The 12,642-nt window shown below is 39.1% G+C and overlaps 1 protein-coding gene across 5 annotated transcripts in view; it reads left to right on the plus strand.

Annotated features, from left to right (window-relative positions):
* arhgap17a (Rho GTPase activating protein 17a) overlaps positions 1–12,642 on the plus strand; it is a 57,389-nt gene that overhangs the window by 28,179 nt on the left and 16,568 nt on the right. For all 5 annotated transcript variants that reach the window (XM_041229897.1, XM_041229902.1, XM_041229898.1 and 2 more), the window contains exons 2-11: positions 767–806; positions 6,164–6,268; positions 6,615–6,691; positions 7,442–7,553; positions 7,873–7,949; positions 8,323–8,440; positions 9,603–9,671; positions 9,879–9,960; positions 11,140–11,267; positions 12,501–12,612. In XM_041229897.1, the coding sequence (XP_041085831.1) occupies positions 767–806; positions 6,164–6,268; positions 6,615–6,691; positions 7,442–7,553; positions 7,873–7,949; positions 8,323–8,440; positions 9,603–9,671; positions 9,879–9,960; positions 11,140–11,267; positions 12,501–12,612 (920 nt within the window). The remainder of the gene's footprint in view (positions 1–766; positions 807–6,163; positions 6,269–6,614; positions 6,692–7,441; positions 7,554–7,872; positions 7,950–8,322; positions 8,441–9,602; positions 9,672–9,878; positions 9,961–11,139; positions 11,268–12,500; positions 12,613–12,642) is intronic.

Raw genomic sequence — 12,642 nt, forward strand, 5'->3', positions numbered from 1 at the left:
ATTGTAGCCCGGAGTTCTATGTCATACAAGACATTGTTTAAATACCCTGTTATATACTTGCACACTGAAAAGGACCTGTGGCGGGCTGGCGAGTGGATAGAGGCCCAGAGACAGTCTGCAGTTCAAAAAAATACTAATTTTGTTATAAATAACACAAAATAAACATGCACAAGGGCAAAATAAAGGGATTTAAACACAAATAAAACAATACAAAAAAAACAAACTTACAAAAACAAGGTTTCCAGGCTGGGCAATGCCTTCACTGGAGTCAGCCTTTCAAAAATACACGCAACAAACCACCAACCTACTTCCTCAACTCCCTCCTCACAAATGAGAAGCAGAGGCCTCCTTTTATGTCAGGTGGCTGGGTGCTGATTGATCGTTAATTAACCTAATCAACCCCAGCCACCTGAACATAATAAACCCAGGCAGGTAAGGGAAATTAACCCCATCCCTGCCAATTTAAAAAGGGCAGAGCTTTGCCACAGGACCATTTTAACACGGCACCTTCCTGAAGAGGTGGGCTTGACCCCTGAAACACAGCTGATGTTTTGGCTAAGTAGTCTTATTTTGGAAGCCTAGAAATAAGTGTATAAACAAGCAACTCGTGTCTAATAAGACACTTTTACTATATGATTGTTTCACTCCCACACTTCAGTGAACTCAGGATGGATGATGGTCCTTTAACTAGAATTAAGTACTGTATGTGAAAAGCACCACATCTTCTTATTTTATCACTAATCTCTCTTTTATTTTATTTTTACAGGGCAGAGAAAACTGAGGTCCTAAGTGATGACCTGTTGCTGGTAAAACATCCTCCTTTGATTTTTTTAATGTTTTTTTCTGAAACCACAGTACATTGATTAGGCAGGGCAATGTGGAGATGGGGGTTTAGGAGGTATAATTTGATCTAGGGGTTCTACTCCGTCCTGACAGAGCCACCCTCATGAGAGGTGAAGCTGGGTCTTGAGCCCCCCCTTGAGAGGGATCTAACAGTCAGAGCGCTCTGTTGCTGTATGATATCATACAGTATAGTGCCTTTAGCCACTTGGAGTTGTAGAATGCTACAGTCAAGTTTATTCTGTAGTATAGTAGAAATGCCGCCTTTAATCGAATGTGGAAGCGCTTCTTTATTATACTGGAATTTTTATGGTGTTCCCTGACCACAAAATCATGTGTTGATTTGTTTACATCTTGCGCAGATTTCTACCTGACCTCTAAGATCCATAAAGAGCTCTTTTTACACCTACTGTAGTGACATTTGGTCTGGGACATGCAGTGCAGTATACAATAATGCAGTTTCTTTTTAGTAAGTACATGCCTACGTGCTGGAATGAATATCGTATTGTACTATTTGCTGCTACAACACAAAACCACTGTCATGGCAGCGAGGACGGCAAAACCTAATGTAATTCAACCAAGTGGGGAATTAAGCTTGGCAAATGTTTGCTTGACTGCAAAACTCAATGTGGGTTCCTTCTTTTAAAGAGACAGGCTGCACAATGGAAGAATGTTTTTCTTTCCTATTTAGTCTGCAGTGTAGTTCTGCCTGTCTGTTAATCCCTGTTTCCTATAACAAAATGCTTTGCACGGTATAGGAGAGGCTCCAGTGACCTGGGAATGATAAAGAGATGCCTGGGCTGATGGCCAAGGACTTTTCACATGTCCGAGTATTTTATGTATTGTCTAAAGGTTTGTTATGGGTGTGCTACCCAGCGACCAAAGAGTTTTACTTTTTCTTTTTTTTCATTTATTATATGTATTTTTATATGTATGAATAATGGGTTTGTGAACAGGGGACATGCACAGTCTGTAAGCAGTCTCTTAGAGGACTATAGTTTTTTTTTATTTTTATTTTTTTTTACTTTTATGGGAAAGCACACAATGTTCAGCTCATACTTTGATGCGCTGACTTTATATTGTGGATACTTGGAGGCACAATCAGCAAGAAATTGTAATGTGTAAGTTTAAAATAAAATAGAAATATATCTAATTCAAATGCCTGATTTTGTTCACTGTAGCTCAGTGGTTTCCAACCTTTTTTTCCACGGACCACTTGCCACGCATTTTTTTCACATCCATCATTTTGAAGTTAATTTTTATGTGTCTAGGTATAAGTACATGCAGCAAGTAAAGTATTTATATAACGTACCTGACTTAATGAGATTCCTGGGCATCAATCCTCACTACCAGATCAGCAAGGAGTGTTGTCATTTTGCACATTGAAAGCTGCTGATGGCAGAGTTCCTGTTTTCATTTATTTATTTTTTTTCACATTCTGAATGCTTTGTAGATAAATGGCGTCTCAATTTTGCAGGTTTACGAGTTTTGTTTGACAAAACCTCCTGACAAATAATGCACTGGAGCTGGCTCGCCCTCAGATCAATGTAAATGGAAATGCCAGTGTTGGTCCCTGCAACTGTTACCTCATGTAGCAAATTAATCTATCCATTTGTAACGCAACTTATCATTCGCTAACTTTGCTCGATGTACATATAAAAAACACCTGAGTACGAAGACGAGGTGGGTGGGAAGCAATTTGAAAAATTTTAAAATGATTGGAGAGTGTACAGGGTGTTACATAACACTTCTGGTGTGCTCTGATGTGTAAATTAAACAGGATTGGTGGCACACGGTCAATAGGATTTATAGCATTTTGTGTAAATATGACAGTGAAAAGACTGTACACATTATTTCCAGTAGTGTTAACATAATTTCCTTTTGGCATATTGTCTTGTGAGAATCTAAACCTGCCTGAATAAACCCATATAATAACATAGAGCTAAAGTCGGTCATTTACACTATGATACCGTTCACAATTCAAGCTACAAATATAGTCTCTTTTTGTTTCACATTAATTTCTGTTGCTTTATGCAGCTAACCTCTCCAAAAAATGTATGGAAATAGTAGGTCTATTCCTATATTGCTGACAACACTGTTGCACATTTTATATTTCTGAAATGAAAAGTACTAAAACTGTGGTTTTAATGTTGTTGTACTTTTATGTGGAGCTAGATTATGTTTTGTTTTTATTTCCCCTGAACAGAGAACACAAACTGTATCATATATTATATATTTTTAAATAATGCTGGCTAAAAAAGTCAATGTGCCTTCATAATGTGTAAAGTTATTTAGTTAGTATTTGTTTCACAATAGAAAACTGTTTCAGTTAATGGCAGCTTTGAAGGCGATTTTTGGTATTGCATCAAAGGGAGCTGTAATGCATATTCATTTTATACACACCTGGAATAAAAAAAAAAAGATAAAGGGAAAATGCAGACTACATACATATCTTGTAATTATATATCACGTGGTTGAAGCGGTTTGTTGTGCTGCTTAGTAGTAGCACAATGTATGATTGTGTTTAAATGGGTTTTTGCAAGAACTGAGTAACCAAATATTTTGGGAGAATTTTATGGACCACCTGGAGTTTACTCACAGACCACAGGTTGGGATCCACTGCACTAGACCATAAGGGAGAAGAAATTCTTAGAACCTAGAAAAATCGAAGTTGTAGATATGCATATTCCTTGATTTGAATTTATTCCACAGCACACAAGATTTTGAATTAAAATAGAATACAGTTTTTTGCAATCGCTGCTCTAAACAGATTTCTTTTGTTTTTTAAACAGCTTGTTTTAGTGAAAAAGTTTAATTTGCATTCACTAGTGATATGTGAAAGAGATGAGTGTAAACCTGAATACCCCCCAGAAGAGTTGGTTGTAAGTTCCCCGTTTTGGTTGATTAACTTGGGTAGCATCTACGGCTTTGCAATTTTGGGACGTGAACGCCAGCATCTGTCATGACACTGAGGGGGTCGCAGTTAAACGTCTTGTTGTGAATGACAGTTGTATTTATTTGTCCTATTTCTCACTTAAATATATAAACACATACATCATTTGGGGGAGATGAATCACCAGTATCTGTGTTTGTCACTGATGCTCCTTTCACAATGGATAGAGGAAACCAGTGTCTCATAAATTCTGCACGCTTCGTGCAATCCAAACACATTGTCTGTGACACTGCTGAGTCTGTGGGATCACCTTGACAATACAAATACAAGCAAACTAAACGGAAAATGAAGCCAGAAGGTATTTAATGTTTTCCCTTGTCTTTCTGCCAATAATGAGCACTCTAAAGTATAACAGCTAAGAGTTCCCAGGCCGGGTCATGGAGGCAACACCCAAATGGAAAATGTGACTCTTGCTGTGTTGATTGTAAGGGAACCTCTTATCTCAGAAGCCAGCCAGTGGAATTCCTGGGCTCCATTCTTTGGATAGCCACCAGCCTGCTGAATTTGCTTGAAACTCGGACACGCTGCACCAGAAGTCATTTATGAGCTTGAAAGCGGAATGTTGTAAATCTCATTTACCTTTTGCTTTTGGTATGCCTTAACATTTTCTTTTGACGTCAGACACAGTGGCCTATTAATTCTCTTCTGGTCTGCCGCACAAAAAAGTTAAAAGGCCTGTGTAAGTTTGGAATCCTCTCAGGTATTAAAAGAGAGCAGGGGTTCTGTTTTATTTATAATAATAATAATTATTATTATTATTATTATTATTATTATTATTATTATTATTATTATGTATTAATTTTTTTTAAAAGCCCCCAGCATACAGCACTGACCTGCATGATAATGGCATTTTGAGGCCTGGAAAGAATCCAGACACAATGCCTGTGGTTGTCGTGAAGGTCACAAAAACAACCACTTCCTACTCAATGTGTTCCTAAGTAGAGGGATTTAGTTCTGGAAATCATTGTCAAGGAAAATGCTGTTCTGATTACACTCTCACAACAAAGGGAAGAATGCAATCAAATGAAGGATTATGATATCTACATTATGTAATGTTTGATATTATAGTTATTTTGCTTGTTTTGTAAGGCACGTTGGGATGGCTTGCCATGAAAGGCACCATATAAAAATAAATTGATTGATTGACTGAAGTAAGTGTTTTTTTAACAGGAGAGATTCCATAAGACTTTCTTGCCAAGTGTCTCTGGGCAGATAGAAATAGAAACCAAGTTAGAGCTTACATACCCAGAGATTGAATTTGTACAATATGTGTTGTGAAATTCAATATTATACACAATTTACAAAGACCTAGTCTTCTCAGAGCTCCTTGATATATATTTTTATTTATGTTTTCCGCCCCATGACATAACCTGCATTCAGACAACTGTGCTGAATTATTAGACTGATCTGTGTGGTGGTTGTTAACCAAGAGTAGTTGCTTTGGGGGAATCAGCTGTTTAGCCCAGCAACTACAATATCCATTAACAGTTTGTAGTGCTTGAAACATCTGTTTTAAGATGGTAATCGCTCTTTTTATGACTGTTTTTACAGTAATGGGTGATGCTGGGTAAAAGCACTTTGCTTTGATATAGGCTTTGCATTTTCAAACAAGAGCAGTTTGAATACACCACTGAGCCAAACAGCCTCTGCCTCATATTGCTGGTTTTTTATGTTTTAATCAGGCAGCTTCAGCCACCCCTGAGGGGGCCCTGCATCACTGCTCTGTTAAATCATTAGATTAAAAAAATGATAAGTCAGCATTCTTTCACAATGTGCAAAGTAGCTTTGTACGAGTTGTGGTCGATCGTGTTCCAATGTTGTTAGCTCCATTGTTGCACACATGCCAACAAAAACAATAACTAGTAACTGGCTTCTGAAATGTGGGGAGTGGGGTTTAGACATGGGTCCCACTTCTTATTTAGATGTAATATTAGATATACATGGCTCAGATTCAATTTCTGAACGGTAATACATAATGTATTCAATATTTAGATGGTGTTTTATAAAGTGACTAGTCCAAGGTGTCACCTGATCTCTGATATTGAGCCCTAGTTCTCTGCTCCTGCCTGTTAAATAAAACTTCCAAGAACATAGAGCGGTTCTTTGATTTGATTTGATTTTGCAATGGAAAGGCACCTATAAAACCTCACAGGTTTTTGCACTAGCTCGCCACAAATATTTTCTCATCAATCCATGTTTGTTACATTTATAACCATCACTCTTGTTATTGCTTTCCTTAGTTTGTGGCCAGATCAGATTGCTGTAATGACCCAAACACTTACAATAGAATAATCTTTGTTTTTGGTGTTTTGTGCCTCCTTGTTGAGTCTTTGGGAGGAAGCAATCCTTACTGTTGCTTTCCATTTTCAGATAGAAAAACGGTTGGATGTAGTGAGAGCGGTTTCCCACAATACTCAGAAACGGCTGGTAATGTGTTTGCAAGGTCAGATTGGGACAGACGCAGAGAAGAGACATGTAAGTACTCTCAACATTTTCAAGAAGTGTCAGTAAGTAAGAGTGAGGGTGGCATAAGAGTACAGCTGTGGATTCCATTCTTTATGATCATCACAAGTGTTGTGTTTCTATGAAGGTCCTGTTTATTCAGGCATGGTAAAATCTGAATGCTGGATTGGTTTTTTGGAGGGTATGCTGTTTGTTTAGTCTGTAAACCAGCTAAAATGCTTAGCAAGCTGCTGTTTTTAATGATGGAAAAATAAACAGTTATTCTAGTCTACCAGAAGAATGTACATCATGGCTGTATTTAGACACAGAGAGAGATCTGAATTTTATGTTTTCTTTTGTTTGATTTTTTGTGTTTCAGAAAAAGCTTCCATTAACAGCACTTTCACAATGTATGCAGGAAGGGGGTAGTCAGCTAGGTGAAGAGTCACTTATTGGGTGAGTATTTCAACTAAGTAGCAGTGTAGAGCGCAGAGCTCTGACTGAAATTCAGCTGAAACGAGCACAGTGTTTTATTTGCACATCAGCAGAATAGAAATAAGACTTCCATTGTGTACAGGTTTGATGCATTGTAGATTCTACTGTGATACTACTCGATTTGCTATAGCACACAGGTAACATGGGATTAGTAGTGTCCATTTAATCTCAGCTATCTCCCTTAAGGAGTTAACAATATGATAACTGGAACACCAAAGTTACAGAAATATGTCAACAGAAACTTAACAAAAAGAGCGTTGTTGGTACTAAATAATTTATAATTAGATCAGCCGCCTAAGTGCAGGTTGCAACATAACATCTGTTTGACCTCTATGGCAGGACCATTGGATTAAAAAACACTTTTGCTGGTAGCTAAGCATTGCAATTTGCTGGGACAAATTTAAAGCAGTCCTGTACCTCCTGCGTAGTGGGCCTGTTAGTTTTAAAATAGGCACTTGAAACCCTGCAGAAGCAAAACTCACTGTTAATAAGTTACAGTGCCATCTCAGGAATCCCCTTCCTAGCATTCCCTGCGTGCGGAAAGCTCAATAATGTGTTCAACTTGTACTGTAAGTCTACGTTTTGTAAAGTGCTAGGAAGCTTGCATATGAAGGCCACTCTGTATAATTAATTTGTTTGGTATTACAATGTGACTTGCATGCCAGCCTTGAGACTTGCTGTTTAGCATATGCATGTGTGTTTGTGTTCCAGTAAAATGATGGAAGCCTGCAGCGATGTGGAGAGCAAGCTGGCCATGGAGCTGTCGCAGCACGAGGTGCAGATAGAGAAGGACGTCTTGGACCCTCTCAACCAGCTGGCAGAGGCAAGCCCAGCCCATCCTTCTATAGCATGAGTGGTACAATCAATGCTTTGTTAAAGATACATGTATTCCCCTTTAAAGTAGTACTTTAAGCTACCACAGCAACTGACGCTATAAAGATCCAATTGAAACTATTGCACCTCAGCATGAGGAAATGAAGGGGTGGGGTTGAGAAGGGAAATCTGAGGTCACCTTCTTATGGGAGAGAAGTAGTGAATGTAAATATTGCAAACCCCACCCTTAGCCGCTGTAAAAGCAATAGGTTTCTTTTTGCTAGTGCTTCTGCTTTTTCATATTAAATGCAACCTCTCACTTTATCAAGGTGGATATTCCAAACATCCAGAAACAGAGGAAGCAATTGGCAAAGTTGGTACTGGACTGGGATTCAGCTAGAGCCAGGTAACAGCAATACAACTTGCATGTTTTGATGCAAAAACCTGTTATGTGATGCATCCACTACCCTTCCTTATCCCTGTTCATTAAATGAAATGCAAAATACTGTTGTAATTATACAGTAATAGCTAATCTGTATTTAAGGTCATCTTATTATTTCCTTTGCAGTGAATTGCACGTTTCTGTTTATTCAGTAATAAATAAGCAGTAATACTTTCTGTATTTATTGAAATGCAGAGTGAATACCCTTGTAGTTAAAGCTGCTGTTACTCAGTCTGGCTGTTGTAGCTATGTAGTGTGGTAAGCAGTTAGGACACATCCCTGTGTCTTTCAGCCCAGTTTCTCTTCTCCAATGACCAATTCCCCTTGTTCATTGTAGGTGGAACCAGGCTACCAAGTCCATCATTTCAGGAACCAATTTCCAAGCACTGACAGCCAAAGCAGAGTCACTCAAAGATGAAATGGTTGAGGCAGGCAACAAAGTAGAGCTGTGCAAGGTATTCCACACACACACACACACACACGTTGGGACATCCTTTCTCAATGGGAAAAGGGAGTGTTGGTCTGGTTACACAAGGCAAATACAATTTTCCAGAGCTGTTAAATTTTTGCAGTCTTTTGTAGAAAATCATTCATGGGCCTGTTCTATTATATAGGTTAAAGATTCTATGTTTAAAAGCACAGGAATGATTTTGCTTGGTCCATTTTACAATGTTGCGCAGACGACTGTCCTGGGGTTCGAGGAAACAGGCTGCCCTTGCACAAAGCCCCTTTTTGTCTGACAAGGAATGCAGGGATCCGACCAGCTCATAAAAGGTTATTAATGGATAAACAAAGGAGTCCTTGTTTATTTCAAATAATCTTGAATTGATTGTTTTTTTCTTTCTTTTTAATAAGAAACTGAAATCCTGATACGAAAGTATAGAATGTTTTATTTTGAGACGTTCAGTTAATTCGTTGACACTTGTCATATTCCTGCCTGCTCGAGGTTGATTTGCACCTTTAAGCATGTAATGTTGTTATCATACAATCTGAAAATAGCCAAAACACATATAGCCTGTAATATAAATATGCTGTGTATATAGTAAAACTAAGGAAATATGATCTTGTGCTCCAGCTAGGTGGCTGTTGATTTCTGGTGCTGGTCTAGTACTTTAATAACTAAATTCTCTTCTCAGTTGTATTGAAGAAATTAATACAATTAAAAGTAATTACGACTGGTGAATAGCAGTGGCAGAACTTAATACTGTTGCCCTAAAATGCATAAACCTGATTCTTTGTGATTTTACTTTATTGTCCCTGTATATAGCAATATGAAGTCGGTATATAAGTCGTCCCTGAGGAAAACCTCAGCTGGATTAGTATAGTTAGAGTGGTGGTATTTAGCTCTGCCACTGTTTGGATCATTAAAATATACCCCAACATAGGATGTTTTTTGATCTAATACCTGGCATTGTAATGCTGTTTAAGACTCCCAGTGTATATAGTCACATTAACCTGTGTTTACATATTCTGCAGGTTGTAGTATGCCACAATGTTGTTGTAGCAGTAGGGAAACCATTTACGGCTGCACCATATTCCTGTTAGGCTTTGGGAGGGGGAGATCTAAAAATTATCCATAACAATCAATCACACTTACCACTTCTTCTTTTTCCACAGGACCAGCTTGCAGCAGACATGTATAATTTCTTTTCTAAAGAAGGGGACTATGCACGCTATTATGTAATGGTAAGTTACGAAGCGCATTTGTTTTAGGTACTAGCATTTCCCTAAATTGGCATTTCCATGTTAATCTGTATAACGACCCAATGCAATTGGTATTTAGTGGTTACGATAACATGACTTTCAAACACATTGCACATTGTTTTTTGTTTACTTGATTTTGCTGTACACATGTGCAGAATTTTGTATTTACAATGTGGGTTCTGTTTTCAGTTATTAGAAGAACAAGCAGAGTACCATAGAAAGGCTTTAGCAGTGTTAGAAAAGGTCCTGCCGACCATCCAAGCCCAGCAAGGTACAGTAATGCCAAATTTTTCCTGACTGAATCGTCTTGCTTGTGCCAGCTCTGCAGACCTTCTCTTCCATTTTTCCCCACTTTTTGCATGATACTGAACTTAAACCTCTTCTACTCCTGTTGAAACTGCAAATCTTTCCTACCTTTCATTCTGTTGCTTAAACAGCTGGCTGTCTGACATTGACCTAGAGTGACAAGATGCCCTCTTCTGCTCCTTAAAATTATATACAGAAATGTCCTATTATTCAACCTAGAGCTGTTTCTATTGATGCGTTTGAGAACTACAGCTTGCAAGAATTTTCATTTTTTTATAGGCAGTTTATCGGTATATTCCATATGCAAGGAATTTCAGTCTGTGTGTACAGATATGTTAGCATTGGGTTTGATGCAAGTGTCTGTTATCAACCATATTTTGATGTTGTGGTGTTAAAAACAGTGAGCCAAAATAAGCAAAGTTAGGGGCTGCTATTCTATAGCAGTCACTTTATTAATCACAGGGTGGTCATTAGCAACAGCCAGGCTACATTGGTAACTTTTTTTTTTATCATTGTGGTTTAACAAATTTTGCCCTATTCCTGCTAGCTAGATCCGCATGCATCTGCATTTGCCTTCTCCATAAATCATATAATGCACTGGTCTGTGCTCTTGTCAGGGTCATTGTCCATGGTGCTGTGACCACATGGTAACAGCTCACTCAGTGTTCTGAAGTGAACGGAAAGTTAAAGGGTTATATTCATTAAGTTTAAACATCCGCCAGTAAAGGGTATCTAGTCACTAAAGACAGGTGATGGGTCTAATCAGTACTAATACTGTGTTGTTGAAATTGTTCTGTTTCACTCTATTATGCATTTATTTTAAAGGTACTGTTGTCTCTATACAAAACATGTTGTAACATTGTCAGTTCTGTCCTTGCATGGCTCTAGAGTCTATTGGGTTTACTCAGGGACCTAGTACAGCTACTGGGAGTTGAATTACTTCCATTGTTCATACTAGGAGAACAGCACTTAGGTTTTTTGTTGCATAACAAATTACTTTATTGAAATATTGCTGTTTTTTTGCAATGAAAAACTATTTGTATTTCATTGTGCTGTAAGTAGGGGTGTCTGTGTGTGGGGGTATGTGAGTGTGTGTGGGTGTGGGTGTGGGTGTGTGTATTTAACCCTGCAAACTCTTCTCCAGATTCATGGACGGAGAAGCCAGCCTTCGGGACTGCACTGGAAGACCATCTGAAACGCAGTAACCGGGAGATAGCTCTGCCCATCGAGGCCTGCGTGATGATGCTATTAGAGACTGGCATGAAGGAGGAGGTAACTCTTTACCATGGTCACATATAAAAACACTTTGACCAATACACAACGCAGCACAAGTTGCCTGGAGGCAGGTGTAATGCTCAGGGTAATCCTCTCATCTCTCCCACACAAACGTCCTTATGAGCACTATTACACATGACACTGTATAACCATTTAAATAACTGCTCTTCCTGAATACAGTTAGAAGCTGACTGGTCTTTGCTGAGACTGTAATGCCCATTGTTCTCCTTTGTTCAACGAGAACAATTCAACAATAACTAACAACAAAATCAACAAAAAATACCAGCCATAGGGGGCTCCTGAGTGATGCTTCCGGTAAAGGCACTCCGCGTGGAGTGCTGGATGCACCCTATAGCCTGGACGTTGCCAGGCTATTCCACTGCCGACCGTGGACGGGAGCTCCCAGGTGGCGGCGCACAATTAGCCGAGCACCACCTTTGGGGGTGTGGGCAGGGGGAGGGGGGCGCTTAGGTCAGCCAGGGTGTCCTCGGTCCTCACCCCTGTAGACTGGCCGGGAGCCTGCGGGCTTGCCTGTAAGCTGCCCAGAGTTGCGTTGTCCTCCGACGCTGTAGCACTATGCAAAATAATAAAGCTAGTCTCTAGTGCAATCAAGTTCAGTGACCTATTATATTGGTTTGTTGTCATTTTCTTTGGAATTGTAGTGAAATGAAAGATTGACATCGAAGTCCAACAAGAAAATTGTGAAGAGTGCCGGGCTGCTGCTACTTGTTTTGTTTTAGTTACGAGTGTATAGCCAGTATTGGAACAGTTTCCTGTTTCAGCTGCCCATGCTGCATATTGTGTGATCCAGAGTGGAGCCCTTCCTCTTAAGCTAACATTGCTGACAGGGAGATACGCCTTTCGTACTTCTAAATTCAGACATTACAAATCTTGTTATTGCATTGCTTTCAAGAATAGTCAAATAGCTTAGAGGCTTTTCCCTCAGTATCAGACTAGTATTATTATATATAAGAGGCCGCATGTAGTCTCTGTGTAAATATACTAAGGTTTCTGTGGTGTGGTTTGTATATAGGTTTTTGTCAATCCAAGATGTTAGTTTGTCCATGCCATTATATAAGCATTATGTTGCACACTTTATTTTAAAGATCCTGACACATGATTATAATTCATTCAGTATTGCCGCAGAACATGAAAATGCTACTAAAAAGTGACCCTGCTCTTGTTCTCTCCCTCCCTCTTTCTCTTTCTCTGTCTCTCTGTCTCATGCAGGGCTTGTTTAGGATTGCTGCTGGACAGTCCAAGCTAAAGAAACTGAAGGCGGCCCTCGACTGCTCCACCTCCCAGCTCGAGGAGTTTTACTCGGACCCTCACGCTGTCGCCGGTACGTACATTAATTAATTAATTAATTAAT

Source organism: Polyodon spathula, chromosome 26 (assembly GCF_017654505.1).
Source record: "Polyodon spathula isolate WHYD16114869_AA chromosome 26, ASM1765450v1, whole genome shotgun sequence".
NCBI classification, from domain to species: Eukaryota; Metazoa; Chordata; class Actinopteri; order Acipenseriformes; family Polyodontidae; genus Polyodon; species Polyodon spathula.